Raw genomic sequence first — 19,467 nt, 5'->3', positions numbered from 1 at the left:
TAGCCAGTTTAATTCTTAGAGTGGATATTATGTTTGAGAGGAATTTCAGTGATGTGCATATATATAAGATTTATATTTACATAATTTCCTGCCCTTAAATCCTAACAGCACAAGGGTGCTTGCTTAATCACATAGTTTCCTCACTTGCTTTCTACTATTTGTCCTTTGAATTTCATATGCTATTCTTTTATTTATTTATTTTTATTGATTTTTAGAGATAGAGGAAGGGAGAGGGAGAGAGAGAGAAAGAGAAACATCGACATGAGAGAGACATCGATTTGCTGCCTCCTTCCGGTCTCCCACTGGGGATCAAGCCCACAATTTGGGCATATGCCCTGGAATCAAAACAGCAGCTCTTTGTTGCATGGGACCATGCCCAACCAACTGAGCCCAACCAATAGGCTAGGGCTGCACTATTCTTTTTAAAACATAAACCAGAACCTCCACACAACATTGTTGATTATAGAATAGCATTAATTTAATGTAAGTATCCATTTTAGACTTTGTTTGAAGACCTTTACTCATTGTATATCAGATTAATAATAATCTCAGAATAAAGCGTATCCTTAAGAATGGTTAGTAATGTTAAGGATGGTGTTATATTGGGTTTGAAATGAATGTAGCATTTTATTCCATCTAAACACACGATTAACTGTTTTTCTCTTCTCACAGGCCACCTCCACCCCAACCAAAAGTATCATCTCAGGGAAATTTAATTCCTGTTCGTCCTGCTCCTGCACCTCCTTTATATAGTTCCCTCACTTGATTGTTTTACCTTTCCTTTTGCCGATATCTTCAGGGAAGCTAATAGTTTTTTTTCCTGATATTTTCTTGAAAATCCTTTCCTCCTGCTGCAACTATGAATGAAAATACAACACCACAAAACAAACTCTGTTAACACAGACAAACAGAAATTGAGTAATGGGAACTGAGAAATATAAGAAGTTCAACGAAGTCAGGGAATTTAGAATAACATTTTCATTTCTATCACTGAATAAGTTGCATTCAGTCATCTGTGAAGTTAATGTGTCTAACATGGATTGTTATTTTGAACATGTTACTGTAATAATCCTCAAATTAACTGTATTGGTTAAGTTTTGTCATTATATGCTTAAATGTAATTATGAATTTTGATCGTAGTTATCATTAATGTAGTTTCAGGTTGAACATGTGATAATCTAATACCTGTGAAAACTGATTAATTTACTGCCAATAATATATAATATTTTTCATCTTGCACAGACTAATAATCATCATATGCTAGATTCTTGAAGGAAAGTTTATTCTGTTTTCAAAAGAATGCACAAATCCCACAGTTAAGGTCCATAATATTTTTAAGTACAAAATACACTAAGGGTATATATGTGTGTATTCACACACAGTCATCTTCTACTTTTATGATCATTCTATAGATAAGTGATTCTATGGATTCTGTGGATAATAGAGTCTATGGATCTATCTATGGATAATGAATATTAGAAAAATTAATTTAATAAAATTCTATTGTTGAATCATGTTAAAACATGACATCCTTTTACAATAGCATTATTTTAATAAAGTATAAAACTTAAGGTACGAAGTATTTAATAGAACTAATCAGATAAATGCGGTTGATTCATGGCTGTATAAAGCAGGAACAATTGTATGTTCAATCAATTGAGCTGTTATAAAACCACTTGATAATTTCATGAGCACTTTAAGTGTAAAATCTGAAACTTTAAAGCTTGCTTTTAATATAATTTAGAATGTTTACATTTACTAAAGTGTGCTGGAACAGGTCTCTCTTGACACTAATATTTTCAAAGGAATTAGGCTAGAGAAAGGAAGAAAAAGGTTTTCTTAAATAAGTGAAAAAATGTTACGTGGTGTCTGTGAGTTATAACAACTGTTAAAAATGCATTTTTACTATGGAAGAAATGTGATGGATGGTAAAATTTTAAGCACCTAAAAATTTTACATAACCTTTCATAATAAAGTTTAATAATAGGTTTATTAACTGAATTTCATTAGTTTTTCAAAGAAAATTTGGTTTGTGTATATATGCATATGCAAATATAACATTTACAATAAATAAATTACTTGAAATTCTGTTTGTGTTGCCTAGTAACTTCCTACTCAGCTGTTTATAACCTTACTAGGGGCCCGGTGCACGAAATTCATGCACTGTGTGTGTGTGTGTGGGGGGGGGGGTGTCCCTCAGCCCAGCCTGCCCCCTCTCACATAGTGGGAGCCCTCAGGCGTTGACCCCCATCACCCTCCAATCGCAGGATCGGCCCCTTGCCCAGGCCTGACGCCTCTGGCCTAGGCATCCGGCCCGGGCAGCGGGGACCCGCAGCTGCAGCGGCCCCGCGATCGTGGGCTCCGCTTTAGGCCCAGGCAAGGGACCCCTAGCTCCTGGGACTGCCAGCTTCGACCGTGCCCAGCTCCCATCGCTGGCTCCACCCCTACTTCCTGCTATCACTGGCCAGGGCGGAAAAGGCACCTGATTCTCCAATCATGGCTGGGGGGCAGGGCAAAGGCGGCCCCAGGGCCGCCTTTGCCCTGCCCCCCAGCTCTTAGCTCCCCCCTGTGTTTCCGATCACTGTCAGTGGCAGGGGGCTTCTTCCTGCTTTCCCTTTCGCCTCCCTGCATTGTGCCTACATATGCAAATTAACCGCCATCCTGTTGGCAGTTAACTGCTAATCTTAGTTGGCAGTTAATTTGCATATAGCCCTGATTAGCCAATGAAAAGGGTAGCGTCGTACGCCAATTACCATTTTTCTCTTTTATTAGTGTAGATTAAAACTTATACTAGGCTAAACTACTGTACTAGTCAATCTTTTACAGATATTTCACTAATTTTTAGACCTGTCAAATTATACACAATGTTATTAAAGGAAAACAGTTTTGAAGAAGACATATTTCAGTTCTCTGAAGATAGTACATTATTTTAACAATCAGATATACATTAAAAGTTATAAACAATCCCAGTGAAGAATCTTCATTTCAATTTAAGTCCCTGAATGAATTCATATAAGACTAAAATATTTGTATCTTTTGATCAATGATTCGCTCTCATCATTGATGTTTCCATCTCTATCTCCTTCTCCCTCTTTGAAATCAATAAAAATATATTAAAAACAAAAACAAAAACCCAGCCTGTGTGGCTCGGTGGTTGGGCATGGACCTATGAACCAGGAGGTCCTATTTCAATTTCCCATCAGGGCACATACCTGAGTTGCATGCTTGATCCCCCTAGGAGGCAGCCGATCAATGATCTCTCATCATTGGTGTTTCTATCTCTCTCTCCCTTTCCCTTCCTCTCTGAAATCAATAAAAGAAATATTTAAAAAAAGAAAAAATATTTGTCTTTCATTCATATAATCTCAAATTTTGCAATTGTAATTCATTACTGGTATTATCAGCCATTAAAGTGTGTCTGCATTTCTGGGACACCCTGTATATTTAGAAATTTATGCTTTTCACTTTGGTTTGTCCTTGGTTTATTTTGATTACTATTAAAAATTATAAAATTTCATGGTCACAGATGCCACTTCAAAATTTGAAAATATAGGGCTTCCTTGTCATCTGCTGAAGATCCTATACTAATAAAAGAGAAAAATGGTAATTGGTGTACGACCGATACCTTTTTCATTGGCTAATCAGTGAGATATGCAAATTAACTGCCAACTAAGAGGGCAGTTAACTGCCAAAAAAGATGGCGGCTAATTTGCATATTGCAGGCAGGATGGTACAGCGCCATCTGAGAGCAGGTTGGGGATGTGAGTGCCAGCAGTCACCCTAGACCTGATCTCGCCGGTAGACCCGGATGCGGGCCGGCGAGGCAGCTGTGGCGTCCGCCCGCACTCACGCTGCCAACCTGCGAGAGCCGGTGGTCGCCCGGACCGATCACGCGGGCCTGCGGGGCGGCTGCAGCAGTCGCCGGGGACCCGATCCGGCTGGCAGACTTGGTCGCGAGCCGGCGGGGCGGCTGCGGGACCCGATCACGCGGGGCCGGGGGAGTGGTTGCAGCGTCCGCCCGCACTCACGCCGCCAACACACGAGAGTGGGTTGGGGGCGTGAGTGCCAGCGGTCACCCTGTGACCGGATCTGGCCGGCAAACCGGGACGCGAGCCAGCGGGGCGGCTGAGGCGTCTGCCTGCACTCAAGCCCTCAACCCGGGAGAGCGGGTTGGGGGCGTGAGTGCTGGTGGTCGCCCGGGACCCGATCACGCGGGCCGGCAGGGCGACTCGCCCCCAACCCGCTCTCCCGCCCAGCAGGGGACCCTCATTTCCCCCCATCACTGGTTCTGCCCCCAGCCCAGGCCTGACGCCTCTGTCAGAGGCGTCAGGCCTGGGCTGGGGTCAACGCCTGAGGGCTCCCAGTATGTGAGAGGGGGCAGGCTGGGCTGAGGGACACTCCCCCCCCCACACACACACACCCAGTGCACGAATTTCGTGCACCGGGCCCCTAGTGTCATAATAATCAAGGGTAAGTTATATGTAACTGTGATATAACTTTGACTATATGTTCACAGACTTACCTTCTTTTGGGTATTATATATTCCTTTCCTCTCAAACAGATGCCTGGGTCTCTAACCATCTAGTTAAACACAATGCAGATTTTCTAAGCACAAATCAGATTTCATTAAATTCCATAAATGTTCTCAATTCTGCCATCTTGTAGGTACCATTTTAGGTAGTGTGATGTGTAAGTTTTCGATTGGATTGCCTCCTATTATGGAGAGAGCCATATACACAGGAAGGTTAATATAAAATCTGCTCTATTAAAGATTTATTAAAGGTTGAGGAGAGGGAAATAAATAATTAGAAACTGATAAACAAAAATAGATACAGAGGCAGAGCAGCATCTAACAGACTGTCAAACTACAGCGGGAAGGCTGAGGAGGGTTGGGGGGGTGGGGTGGGTAAGAGATCAACCGAAGGACTTGTATGCATGCATATAAGCATAACCAATGGACACAAGGGGAGACGCGGTGGAAGGAGACATATACAATACTCTTTGTAATACTTTAAGCAATAAAACAATTTAAATAATTAGAAATTTATTTAAAATGCTACTAATTGACAAGTATTTACTGTAACTGTTCTAATGCTATGGAACCAGATTTTTGCCTCGACTGTCTAAGAGCAATTCCTATTGAAATACAAGCGAGGTGTATATTTTTGTTGCCTTGCTTTTGCTGATGCTATATTTTTATTTTGGGGTCGGGGGGAGACGGGGTGCTTAGATTGCCCTGTTGAAACCCTGTGCATTCATAAAATAGCATCTTGAGTGTCAGTTTAGATGTATAATTCCCTAAGTGAGCTTTTCTGTGTCTGCCCCTGTGCCTTTAGTTTGTGTGCCTGCCTTTCTGTTAACTAGTATGAGAATGCATTATTTGGGATTTGAAAAGAATTAAAAGATAGTGTATACTAGTATAGGTGGAGACAAGGGTGAGGCTGGAAGGGGGGAGGCATTGTAATCCAAGGGAATAAGCCAATGTTCATTCAGGAAAGACCAGAAGTCATGGTGGCCAAAGCGTTGGGGGTAGGAGAAAATAGGTGGCAGCCTGGGTTCCGAATGTAGAAAGTCGAGAGCATTATGCTAAGCGAAATAAGCCAGTCAGAGAAAGATAAATATCACATGATCTCACTCATTTATGGAATATAATGAATAATATAAACTGATGAACAAAAACAGATCCAGAGACAGAGAAGCATCGGTCAGATCATCAAACCTCAGAGGGAATGTAGGGGGGAGGGTGAGGGTAAGGGGGAGAGATCAACCAAAGCACTTGTATGCATGCATATAAGCCTAACCAATGGACACAGACAACAGGCGGGTGAGGGCATGAGGGAGGTGTGTGGGAGTGATGGGGGGATAAGGACACATACGTAATACCTTAATCAATAAAGAAAAATGATGAATACTGTTTTGAGGAATTTGGCTAGGATGTTCTACTGGAACATACATACTGTATAGACAAGAATCTTGTCCATTTCACTCACATCACCGATGAATTCATTGAACTGAAAAGTTACTGAATAAGAGAGTGACATCACATGAATTGTAGCCAAGGCCCTGCGGAGAACCAGTGATCAGAAGAAAGAGTAGTCTGGTTACAGAGTGCTTTTGGACAGTAGGTCCAGGAAAACAAACAAAACAAAAACCCTAGCTCTTTCCAAAAATATCAACACCTCACTTTTCCTATTCTTGGAATCTAGTTTTGTTTTGTTTTAGAAACTAATTTGTTTCTTCTTCTTTATTCTTAAAGAAACCCAGCTTTAGTAAAAGTGAATATATATATATATATATATATATATATATACATATATATATATATATATATATATATATATATATATATATGTGTGTGTGTGTGTGTGTGTGTGTGTGTGTGTGTGTGTGTGTGTTGCCGGGGCCCAACCCCAGCAGGTCCAGGGGTCCCCAAAGGCGTAGACGGAGTCGGCGAAGAAGGAAGGACACGGAGACAGTGTTCAGTTGATCAGCACCCTAGCCAGGATCTCCAGCCCGGATCTCCAGCCAAGTTTTGGTCTCGATCTCCAGAGAGGTTCTGCTTCGGATCTCCAGCGAGGTTCTGTAGCCATGTTCCCTCGCTAGGTTCTCCAGCCAGGTTCTGTCCAGGCTCTCCAGTCAGGTTCAGTGTCCAGGTTCCAGTCAGGTTCTCCTGCCAATCTCTGTAGTCAGGTTCAGTCCAGGATCCCTTGCCATGTTCTCCCGCTAGGCTCTGTCTCTAGGCTCTGAGGCCAGTCCCTCTCCAGGATCCTCCGGCATGCTCTCTCCAGCGAAGTTCTTCTGTCTCCAGGCTCCGTGTAGGTTCTGTCTTCTTGATTCTGTTCTAAGTTCTGAGTGTTTCTGTCTTGTTACAACTGTATTTATACCAGTTGATTCAATCCTATCAATCTCTATTACAAAGGTTAGGGCGTTTCTTATCTCCATTCCAGGGAGAAAAGATTATGTAGTTTAAGCATGATTGTTCGTAGTTAAAGGGATTAATTACCCGCCTGGCACTTAGTTGAGGGGTTTTATTCCCTCCCTAACTTCAGGGGAAAATCCCTACCTGGGGATTCAACCTTTCTCCGAGGTGACTTTGGTTAAAACACAGCGCCAAGAAGGTGAGCAAACATATTAAGAACCGTATGCTATATATGCCAGGTCCCTTGAAACAGCAAGGATGGACTGGCTCCCGGCAGTGTGTGTCTGCGTTTTTTTAAAAATTTTTTTTATTAAGTTATTACATATGTGTCCTTATCCCCTCATTACTCCCCATCCACCCCCACTCATGCCCTCACCCCCCTGTTGTCTGTGTCCATTGGTTAGGCCTATATGCTTGCATATAAGTCCTTTGGTTGATCTCTCCCCCTTACCCCCCACCCCCTACCTTCCCTCTGAGGTTTGATTGATGCTTCTCTGTCTCTGGATCTGTTTTTATAGTTTTGATAAATTTTCATTTTTTAAAAAAATTAAACTTTTGGGGGTGGCAGTGGTTAATAAGATTAAATAGGTTTTAAATGTACCCCATGGTACATCATCTGCATATTGCACTGTGTGCCCACCACCAAAGTCAGATCTCCCCTCACCATGTATTTGACGCCCTTGATCCTTTAGGAGTCCCCACACTCCTTCCCGCTGGTAACCATCACATTGTTGTCTGTGTTTATGAGTGTTTGTTTGTTTTACTTGTTTGTTCATTTGTTGCCTCCAATTCTATACGTTGCAAGTGAAATCATGTGATTCTTAACTTTTTCTGTCTGACATTGTGCCTCGCATTTCATTCTCAACCCATCCGAGCTGTCACGAATGGCAGCATTTCACCTTTTCTCATAGCTGAGTAGTATTCCATTGTCTGTGTACCACACCATCACCCAATCATCTAGTGCCCTGGTCGGCAAACTGCGGCTCGCGAGCCACATGCGGCTCTTGGGCCCCATGAGGGTGGCTCTTCCTAAGCCTTAGGAGTACCCTAATTAAGTTAATGACAATGTACCTACCTATATAGTTTAAGTTTAAAAAATTTGGCTCTCAAAAGAAATTTCAATCGTTGTACTGTTGATATTTGGCTCTGTTGACTAATGAGTTTGCCGACCACTAATAGTATATAGTTTGAAATTCAGAAAGGATTGCACTTCCCAAGCACCTAGACGCGTCTGCCACAAAACAGCACATAACAGGCGTGATAGTTCTTCCAGGTCCATCCATAGGAAGGAAGGACAGGTGTTTGGGGATTGACTGCGGGGTGGGAGCGGCTGGGTTGGAAAACTAGCAGATTGAGTTGAAGGCCCGGCTGATCCTGAAGCGGCGGGCACTTTAATCGGCGCAAACTGAGCGTGCGGGGGAGCAAGCGTGGGAACGAGCGTGGGAACGTGCAGGGAACGTGCAGGGAACGGCGCAAACTGAGCGTGCGGAGGAGGAGGAGCGTGCGGAGGAGGAGGAGCGTGCGGAGGAGGAGGAGCGTGCGGAGGAGGAGGAGCGTGCGGAGGAGGAGGAGCGTGCGGAGGAGGAGGAGCGTGCGGAGGAGGAGGAGCGTGCGGAGGAGGAGGAGCGTGCGGAGGAGGAGGAGCGTGCGGAGGAGGAGGAGCGTGCGGAGGAGGAGCGTGCGGGGGAGCGTGCGGGGGAGGAGCGTGCGGGGAATGGCGCAAACTGAGCGTGCGGGGGAGCGTGCGGGGGAGCGTGCGGGGGAGCGTGCGGGGGAGCGTGCGGGGGAGCGTGCGGGGGAGGAGCGTGCGGGGGAGGAGCGTGCGGGGGAGGAGCGTGCGGGGAACAGCGCAAACTGAGCGTGCGGGGGAGCGTGCGGGAGCGTGGGGGGAGCGTGGGAGGAGCGTGGGGGGAGCGTGGGGGGAGCGTGCGGGGGAGCGTGCGGGGGAGCGTGCGGGGGAGCGTGCGGATGCGCCCATCCCGGGCCTCGGAGCGGCGCCCGCAGGCACCGGCCCAACGGCTGCACAGGACGCCCGGACGCTGCGGAGCGGAGAAGAGCCAGCATGTTCCCCTCGGTGATGCTGCTCGCGGGCCTCGGTGCTCTGCTGCGGGCAAGTCCCGGTAAGCCGGGCGGTCCGGTCTGCAGCGGAGGGAGGTGTTTCTTCTCTCCACGGGTCCCAGGACTGCCGTCCCCCTGCGGCCCGACCCGATGGAAACCCGGGGTCCTCCCCGGCCGGCCGTGGAGGTTCGCTCGCCCTGTCGCCCGGCAGCTGGGTGCGTCCAGCCTCCCAGTGACACGCGAGCGGGGGCGGATTTTAAAAAGCTCAAGGACACAGCCCGACTCCGAGGTTGGCCCTGGCGTGTAGGCCTGCCGTGCGCGTCGCCAAACCGCCTCAACATTGCCCCCCGCAAAAGCACCCCCGACACTGCACCGAAAGCCCACAAAACCGGCGCTCCTCGCTTCCGGAGGCTGTGGTGCCCGTTTGCATCCCTTGGCGTGTGGCCCCTCTCCTCCATGTGGAAGGCCAGGAGCATTGGGTTGAGCTCTTTGCACACTGCCATCTCGGGGGTTCGCTCTTCTGCGCCCCCTGTTGTACTGGTGAGGTTCCTTCTCATTGGAATTAAGATTACAGGTAATCCAGGATAATCCCTGTACTTAAAGGTCAGCTGACCAGCCAACTCAATTCCCAGTTACCACTTGCCATGCAGTTGAAGGTTCACAGGTTCCTGGGGAGGATTATTCTGTCTCCCACCCAGTGTGGTACTTAGGGTCCAGGCAGGAGCGGAACCAGAGACGATAAAGACCTGAGGCCATGCTCTGACCGGTTTGGCTCAGTGGATGGAGCCTCAGCCTGCAGACTGAAGGGTCCCAGGTTCGATTCTGATCAAGGGCATGTACCTTGGTTGCGGGCACATCCCCAGTAGAGGGTGTGCAGGAGGCAGCTGATCGATAAACATCGATGTTTCTAACTCTCTATCCCTCTCCCTTCCTCTCTGTAAAAAAATCAATATATATATATGACCCGAGGCCATATGGATGGTGAAGGTATGCTGCCAGGTGAAAATGCCAACTTGCCGCGCTCTCTGCTTATTGGGACAGAGAAAACTGTATGTCATTAACCTATCAGTGCCAATGCCCGTGTTCATTTGCTTCAGTAAAGAGACCTTTCTTGGAACAGTGTTTGTTATTTCAGCCATCAACTGATTAAACTTACAACAGCTCATTCTCTGTTAAATCATTTGCACAGATCAAACAAACAAAATGGGAATATAATAGAGGTCACTCCCCTTGTATATTCGAAATCTTTTCATAGTGGGACAGCTTTCTGGGTTCAGAAAGACGTTTGGTTTGGTGATGGTGCAAAGATATTCAGAGGTTTCTGTCCGGCCCTTCCTACTGTAATAATCCTCATCCTGTAGGTTAGGTAGACTAGATGGGGATTCCACAAGTTATTGATTAGATCGATTTCCACACACTTGCATAATTGGGCAATTTATGATAGGATAGACTAGTAGACCCACGAGTACATGCATTGATCTGAACCTAAATTCCATCAATCACCTGACTTTTCCTGGTAAGCATACATCTTTTGCTGAAGTGAACCACAGTTATATTTTAGGTCTTCAAAATTTAGGGTTAGCTTAGATCCAGTATTTGTTATTTCACAGGTCTAAATACTGGGTTTTGATTGTGTGCCTCCAACCCGGGGATTTTTCCTTTAGTTGGTCACTTCATTCTACTTCCATTTATTGATATGACAGATTTTAAATCTGAGTGATTCTTATTTATGCCATACATTATTGATTTCATGCTTTTGTTTTAGTAAAAAGTCTTTTACCATAAAAACCTGTAACTTGCTTTACTTTTTGGGTGCCTGTGTATTCTTTCTTCTCTTTATTTGTTATGTTTTTAATCTGTTTTATATAATAGTGTTATTCCTTCATTTAGGTAGTAACTAGTGATTCCTCACTGTGAGTGCTTAGGAAATTTAGTATCTTATTACTTCTTTCTACGGCCTGCTCTCCCTTTTATTACATGACTATGGTTTTAGTTCTTCTATACCTTTATATCATGAAACAATATGCTTTTGATACACCACTTGATTTTCAGCTTTAAGTCACACTTTTTGGACCATGCTGCAATAAATTTAAGGGAATCAGTATGTACATATGGTGTCCCTGTTTGCTGTACTTTGTGACATCGTATATGTTGTTATGCCTACATAATCTTGGCTTATAACATTTGCATTTTATTAAATATCCACAATTCCCACAGTTTTAATCTTTATTCTATATCTAAGTTTATTTAATGCTCTCTACTACTAGACCTTTCCCCTCAAGTCTGTTGATATTTTTATTGGGAGAAGTTCATTTGCCTTGTATGACAGGCACGTGTGAACTACATTCCTTTGAGATTTTGCTTTTGACTCCATATGTCAATAACGGTTTTGCTGGGTGAAAAAATTCCTGGTTCCAGATTTTTTTCGTGAAGATTTAAAACAGACATTGTTACTCAGTTTTTTAACATTGAAAACTGTTGTAAGAAATTCATAAGCCAGTCTGCTTTTCTCCCAGTATGTTCAATAGACTTTTTTTTCTTTTTGCTCATATGCCCATAGAATTATTTCTTTGTTTTAGGCAACCAATAATTTTAGTAGAATAGTTTGAATTTTAATTAATTATTATTTTTTTATTATAATACTTTCTAGTCTATTGTTTCAAGTATTTTAGTTCAGGAAAGTTTTCTTGAAGTTTATCTTTGATTATTTTTGCTCTATTCTGTTTTCTAGGAACAGCAAATTTTGTGAAAGTTGAAACTTTCCCCTGTGCTTTTTATGGCGTCTTTTAACTATTTTGTCTGTTTTTAAATTGTTTTAAAGATTATTATAGGAATATACAGTGATAACTCATATTTGCATAAGCGAATCTTATGAAACAATATCAACAAATATTTAGTTAGGTTTAAGACATGGTTACTAACTGTTTTCTTTTATTTCTTAAGATTTTCAAAATTCGTCTCTACAGATTGTAGTTCCAGAGAAAATCCAAGCAAATGCAAATAATAATTCAGAAGTAGAAAATGTAAGATATATTTTTCACAATCAATATTATTATATAAATTTCTTATTTTATTGTATAGTGATGAAATATATCAACCTTACGAAGTATGAATATGTGCCTGGTATTACTTGTAATAAGGAATTTAAACTTTTTATGGTAAAAGCAAATATTTACACGAGGATGTTCTGTTTAATAGTTGTCATTTCCTTATGGAAAACTACTAAAGCTTCAAATCCAGAAAACAATGTAGAAGAAATAGGGTCTTATCTGAGTGCTATCTCGATGATTCATATGAGGAGAATACATTTCTCCAAGACAGTTACGAAGAATCTCTTTTAATTAAAGCCTCCTGCCTCAATCTTTACCTCCGCATCTACCAGTTCTCAGAGAGAATAAGCCTTTTATTCTGTTATTTTTGTCAGAAAGGAAGATAATTTATCTTCTTCATCAATCTATTTAACAAATATTTATCTGGACTAGTGTGTATAGCTTTATGCTAAGTGTTTTAGGAGATTAAAAAAAGAAATACAATGAATCAAGCCTTGCTTATAAATGGTCAATACTTTGATAACACTTTAGTTTTAGCACTTTTATTAAGACATAGTTTGCACCCCACAGAATTCACCCTTTGTAAGTGTATACAACTCAGTGATTATTAGTACATAAATAAAATTACATAAATTTACACTGTCTACTTTTAGAACATTTCAGTTGTCATAAGAAGTTCCCTCATGCTTATTTGCAGTTTTTCCCTGCTTCCATTCTCAGCCCTTGGCAACTGCTGGTTTGTTTTTGTTTCTATAATTTTGCCTTTTCTGGACATTTCATGTACATGAAAATACATGATGTGTATATTTTCCATTGGTCTTCTTTCACTTAGTTTTGTCCATTTGGTAGCACTGATCAGTAGTTTATTAATTATTATTTCTTTTATTTTTATAAAATTCTCTCTGGAGGATATTTTTCCATTGATTTTTAGAGAGAGTGGAAGAGAGTGGAAGAGATGGAGAAAGACAGAGAGAAGTATTGATGTGAGAGAAACACATCGATTGGTTGCCTCCTGCACTCGCCCCGGCCAAGTCTCAGGCCGGGGAGGAGCCTGCAACCGAGGTACATGCCCTTGACCGGAATCAAACCTGGGACCCTTTGGTCCACAGGCCAGTGCTGTATCCACTGAGCCAAACTGGCTAGGGCATTAATGATTATTTCTTTATAGATGTGATTAACATTTGTTTATCCATTTGCCACTTGATAGACATTGGAATGTTTTCAGATATTGGTTATTAGAATAATTCTGTTAATGAACATTTATGTGTGGACATAACATTTATGTGTGGCCTGATTGCCCCCAACTGCTCCCCCCCCGCCCCCCCCCCCTCCCGGCTTGGCTCTGTGGCTCTGGCTGGCGCCGCCATCTTTGTTGCATCAATTTGTATACTCCCTCCTTATTGGCTGTGGGAGCCACCATCTTTATCGCAAAGTGATGATTAATTTGCATATTAATCTTTTTTTAGATAGGATTGCCACCCCTGTTTTAACTTTTAAAAAAGTAGTGATAGAGTTGAAAACAGTACAAATTTTGTTCAAGGATTTCCTGTTTAAAAATATAGGAAACAAGCCCAGCTGGTGTGGCTCAGGAGGTCACGGTTCAATTCCTGGTCAGGGCACATGCCCAGGTTGCAGGCTAGGTTGTGCAGGAAGTGGACAATCAATAATTCTCCCTCCTCATTGATGTTCCTCACTCTCCCTCTCATTTCCTCTCTCTGAAATCAATAACATATTCAAAAAAATATAGGAAACAGGCAATACATTTTAGGACAATGGTTGAAATGATTTTTGTACCTAATGGAGTGAGTTTCACTGATAGAGATATATCTTCTTATCCCAATGATGCCACCTAAGTAGATATTCCAGCATAGCATATAGGCTCTTCTTTTAAACGAGCTTAAAATTCAGTTACATATAGATTTCTAATACTGTATAAGTCCCTGTATTGGGCCTATTTTTTTGTGTGGAAATAGAATGTATTATATAATAGATAAATGCTAAACATTTTAAAACATAAAACAATGGAATTTTTATTTTGATGAAAAACCTGAGTTTACAATTACTTAGTAAATGAAGAGCAAACACTTCATTTTCTTACCTGGTAACTCTTAATAAGAAAATCATTAGTAAATAAATACTTATGAACAGGTTAAGGATGAGGAAGACTGGATAATAAACCACCCCTGGTTTCATATACCCTGCATGTGACTCGCTCTAAAAGGGTGAGAATGGCCCTGGAGATAACTGAACTGTTAAGATATGGGCACTGAATCTCATTCTAATCATTCAAATAATCCCAATGATAATACTCATTTTTTGTTCATCATGGGCAATTAACTATACATATTTTACTGAAGGAATACATATTTACGTTACATTGTGCATCACAACTATAAAAATGGCTAGAATGGCTCCATGTAACCATATTTATAAAGTACTCCTATATAACAATCTGCATTTTATCTGGGGTGTGATAAATATCATTCTAAACTGGTAGTACCTCAGCTACCAATTTCCACCACTTTTGAAAAGATCTAGATAGGTGAAAAAGGACTGTCCTTCGTACAAAGAACCAATTTTACAAACCTACTGCTAAATACTTTTATATAACGGAAACCTCAGGATGCTAGAGGAATACTCATTTAAGAAACCATTAAGCTACCTTTGGTCTTTACATTTTTTGATATGCTGTTGCAGATTTAAAATCACATAATTTGAGATATTTTAATGACATTTTAAGCATTGTTTGGAGGGAATAATTGGTGTAAAATTGTTATTTCTATTTCATTTGTCTTTACTCTCAGTTCTTTTGTACCTTTTTTAGAAACAGATATCTTATATTATTCCAATAGATGAGAAGCCATATACCGTTCACCTTAAGCAAAGGTACAGTTTTTATTCTTTAGTTTTGGATTTCTTTTATTTATATGAATTTGTTTACTTGTAATAAAAATGGGCTATTTAAAATAATATCATCATTATTACATTTTTAGTTGTTTCAGATGAATGGATATTCTTCTGTGAATTAATGAAATTTTTTATGCTAATGCTTCATGAAATTAGCCTTTTGTTACAAGGGGATTTAGAAACAAACAAACAAAAAAATAGAGACTCATCTTCTGAACTTTAATCGGTAAGATTTTAAGTTGGTGGAACCAGCAGGACCTGTATAATCAAGGCAGGATATCAAAATAACTAAGTCTGTAACTGATTGTATTAAGATTTGATCAGGGAGTTAGGTCCACCATCAGGATATGGAATAAGAGATTTAATACAGAAATTAGATGATACACTGTGTGGGAAGTAGTGAATAGCTTATGGAAAATAGTACTAGTTCTGTATTATATTTCAGAGAATTGAGAAAATAATTGAAATAACTTTTATGGGGTTTAATTCTCTAATGGAAACCCAGTTGTGAAAAGCTGGATAGGAAGTAATTTTTGATTTTCAAGAGGTCAATTTTAGTTAAATTTTGGGTGTAAAGCTAGACTACATGGAATGAAGGAAAGGCTAATTTGAGACCAAAAATAGTAAGTGTAAATAACTTACCAAAAATATTGGGCAAAGAAAGAAGAAAGAGGAGGTCAGATGAATGCTTTCAAAGAAAGAAGAAACAAAGTTTTTTGGCTGAGGGGAAGTTTCTTAAAGAGAGATGTGTAAACAAGTGACTCATTGTGTAAGATGCCAAAGACTGGTGTTGAGTAAAAGAAGAATTAAACTATTCCTATAGACCAGCGGTTCTCAACCTGTGGGTCGCGACCCCTTTGGTGGTCAAACGCCCCTTTCAGAGGGGTTGCCTAAGACCATCCTGCATATCAGATACTTACATGACGATTCATACCAGTAGCAACATTACAGTTATGAAGTAGCAACGAAAATAATTTTATGGTTGGGTCACAACATGAGGAACTGTATTTAAAGGGCCAGAAGGTTGAGAACCACTGCTATAGACAGAGGGGAGAATATGGTAAATGATAACACAAATAACTTTTCAAGACTGTAAAAGGCAAAGAGAGAGAACTCACACTGCATTTGAACAACTCATCAGGACTATGAATAGTGGTAAGAAATTTAGGGACTGGAGCATGGGATATGGATAGAGCATGTGTATATTGTTTTGGGAAATTACCTACATAATGATTATGACAGCATTATGCCAATTATGTTATTGCAAATAACTTATGTGAGAAATAACGAGAAGCAGAACTATGACTGTGTAGAGGAAAGGCTTTTTTAAAAGAAATACTGAGGGGGCAGGAAAAAGATTAGCTAATGGATTAGATAGAGTGAGTTGTGGCAGAGATTCAGTGAAGGAGAAGGGGAACAGACCTGAGTCAGGGCAAATATGGACTCATTTTTGGAGAGGTTGTTTATAGCGCTTGTGGGAGATTCCAGGAGTAATGTCTAGTTGGAAAGTAGATTTGGTTTAGAACCGTGGTCGGCAAACTGCGGCTCGCAAGCCACATGCGGCTCTTTGGCCCCTTGAGTGTGGCTCTTCCTAAGCCTTAGCAGTACCCTAATTAAGTTAATAACAATGCACCTACTTATATAGTTTAAGTTTAAAAAATTTGGCTCTCAAAAGAAATTTAATCGTTGTACTGTTGATATTTGGCTCTGTTGACTAATGAGTTTGCCGACCACTGGCCTAGAACATGGAAGAGAGGTGTGGGTTTTAATGTAAGTATAAATGAAGCACCAAAAAGAAACAAGATAAATCTATAGAGGTGGAGGTGAATATTAAAGGTGAGAAGGAAAAACAACCCACAGATGAATGCCATGGAAACATTTAAGAGAAGAAGCAAGGACCCAGAGGAAAGGATTTTCAGAAGTAGAACGATATGAGGAAAACCAGGGGGAAATGGTATGATTGAAGTTGAGTAGATGCTTTAAAGAAGGGGCATGTGGTCAGCAACAGGAAGTGCATTGCAGTAGTTTTACTTCAAACTGCCTTTTGGATTTCACAACTAGAGGGTCATTAGGTAAGTAACCTATATGAGATCAGTTTTAGTGAAGAATTCCCAACAGAAACTCGTCTGGGTGATCTGGTTATGTTACACTGGATGGAGGAGTGAGCTTGAGGTAAGGAAGCCTAACTAAGATAACATGGCAAATACAGGCAGCGGCACCAGAGAAGGTTGGACTTAGAATGTAGTTTTAGTGCCTGTGTTCTGATTCATGTGACTTTTACACAATACTCTTTCACTTCTTTATAAAGGAAACATGTATTCATGGTAATACAATTTAGGAAAAACGAAAGAACAGACAACTCTCATAATCCTACATCCAGTTCATACCTTTGTAAATTTTAAAATGCTTTTCTCTCATCTTGTAGTTCCTTTTCCCCTATTTTCTTCGAAGGAGTCCATTAAGATAGGACAAGTACTTTGAGTAAATGTGTATTCCTTTGAATAAAAATTACATAAACATGAAGAGAAAATATCATCTGTAACAGAGGTTAGCAAACTTTTTCTCTAAAGCCCAGATAGTAAATAGTTTTGGTTTTGAGGGCATAAGTCTCTGTCAAAATGACCAGACCCTGCTGCTGTGGCAGGAAAGCAGCCATTGAGCATAGGAAGTCACTGGCTGTGGCTGTGTTTCCATAATATTATTTACAAACACAGAGGAGGGTGGGTCAGATTTGGTCTGAGGGTGTTAGCTTGCTTGCTGCTGCTTTATATGTTTCAAAATGAATAACTTTCAGAATTCTCTCATTCTTTTTTACATTCAGATTTTTTTTAGCAGAGAATTTTATGGTTTATTTGTATAAACAAGGATCTGTGAATTCTCATTCTTCAAATATTCAGGTAAGATTTAGGTTGTATGTTATACAGATTTTTTAAAAACCTTTTTTTTTTTTTTTTTTTTTTTACGTTGAAGACTTTATTCGCAGGGGATATAGTTAAGGAATCCATTATTGTGTGTGCCTAATTTCCCCTAATTTCAGACTTTCCTGAAATCTTGGTAAATTAAAGAAAATTAGAATGACTCATCACCTTCTACTCTGCCTAGAACGTATTACCACTTAATTAATTAGTTTGTATTTTGTTGATTTAATGAACATAAAAATTAATAAGACAAACACAAATATTACTGGACATAAAATCATAGATTGAAAACTTTTTGTACCCTCTATTCCAGTGATTTTCAACCAGTGTGCCACACTGATTTTTTTAAAACATATTTTATTGATTTTTTACAGAGAGGAAGGGAGAGGGATAGAGAGTTAGAAACATCGATGAGAGAGAAACATCAATCAGCTGCCTCCCACTGGGGTATGTGCCTGCAACCAAGGTACATGCTCTTGACCGGAATCGAATCTGGAACCCTTCAGTCTGCAGGCTGACGCTCTGTCCACTGAGCCAAACTGGTTAGGGCCCACACCGATTTTTAAAACATGCAATACCTGACTATTTAGTCTGAGGCAGTGATATCTTTTCCCTTAGATCATCAAATAAAGTATGACAACTGCCAACACGAGAATGGCCATCTGTTGTGAATGAATTAAAATTATTCCTATCTTTTTGTCAGATCGGCAAAAAATGTATTTTTTTCTGTGCTGCAGAGTTTTAGTAATTGGTTTATGTGTGCCATGAGATAAAAAAGGTTGAAAATAGCTACCCTCTCCCATCCATCAAGAATTTCTACTGAATCTACCCTTTAAATTATAGTATATCTGTAATCTACCCTCTTCCTCTGTCTCCATCAACTGGAACCACTCTTTTCCAAGTAAGCATCTTATTTAATTGGACTAGAGGTCTAGTGCACAAAATTTGTGCGGCGGGGGGATGAGGGGGTGTGGTAGAAGGGGGAAAGAGTCCTTCAGCCTGGCCTGTATCCTCTCACAATCTGGTACCGCTGGCTCCTAACCACTTGCCTGCCTGCCTGCCTGCCTGCCTGATCGCCCCTAACCGCTCGCCTTCCTGCCTGATTGCCCCTAACCACCTCTGCCTTGGCCTCCACCGCCACGGCTTAGTCTGGAAGGTCGTTCGGTTGTCCAGTCTAATTAGCATATTATGCTTTTATTATTATAGATTATTGCCAGAACTTTAATAATCTTTCTACTTCCACACTTTGCCATCCCCTCAGTCAGTTCTTGAGACAGCAACCAGATTGATCCTATTGAAATCTAGTCAATAGGATCAATGAATTTTGTGCACCAGGCCTCTAGTCACTTCTCTGCTCAGAACTTCCATGGGATGACCACCTAATGTTCACAAAATGAAAACCAGAGTCATTTCAATATACTACAGCTCTTATACAGTTTGGTCCTCTTCTCCTGTCTGACCTCATTTCCTGTTAGTCTCTACCTTACCTGTTCCAATCATATTTCTCTCCCTGCTGTTCTTCAGACACACCAGACATGTTCTTTTAAGAACTTTGCATTTTCTATTTCCTCTGATCCAGATGTTTGCTTCCCATTGACTTTTAGGGAGAGTGGAA

At 41.1% G+C, this 19,467-nt stretch overlaps 2 protein-coding genes across 3 annotated transcripts in view; both read left to right on the top strand.

Moving 5' to 3' along the window:
* Nucleotides 1-2,085, top strand: part of ADAM9 (ADAM metallopeptidase domain 9) — a 94,862-nt gene extending 92,777 nt beyond the window's left edge. For both annotated transcript variants that reach the window (XM_059685347.1, XM_059685346.1), the window contains one exon: nt 673-2,085. In XM_059685347.1, coding sequence (XP_059541330.1) covers nt 673-766 — 94 coding nt within the window. In that variant the 3' untranslated portion in view covers nt 767-2,085. The remainder of the gene's footprint in view (nt 1-672) is intronic.
* Nucleotides 2,086-8,882: 6,797 nt separating this feature from the next.
* The window catches only part of ADAM32 (ADAM metallopeptidase domain 32), a 99,509-nt gene continuing 88,924 nt past the window's right edge, over nt 8,883-19,467 (top strand). Inside the window, exons 1-4 of the mRNA XM_059685345.1 lie at nt 8,883-9,039; nt 11,921-12,000; nt 14,852-14,913; nt 17,756-17,831. Of these exons, the coding sequence (XP_059541328.1) occupies nt 8,982-9,039; nt 11,921-12,000; nt 14,852-14,913; nt 17,756-17,831 (276 nt within the window). The 5' untranslated portion in view covers nt 8,883-8,981. The remainder of the gene's footprint in view (nt 9,040-11,920; nt 12,001-14,851; nt 14,914-17,755; nt 17,832-19,467) is intronic.

This window comes from Myotis daubentonii, chromosome 2 (genome assembly GCF_963259705.1).
Source record: "Myotis daubentonii chromosome 2, mMyoDau2.1, whole genome shotgun sequence".
In the NCBI taxonomy this organism is placed as follows: Eukaryota; Metazoa; Chordata; class Mammalia; order Chiroptera; family Vespertilionidae; genus Myotis; species Myotis daubentonii.
This window is presented reverse-complemented; position numbering and strand designations above follow the sequence as displayed.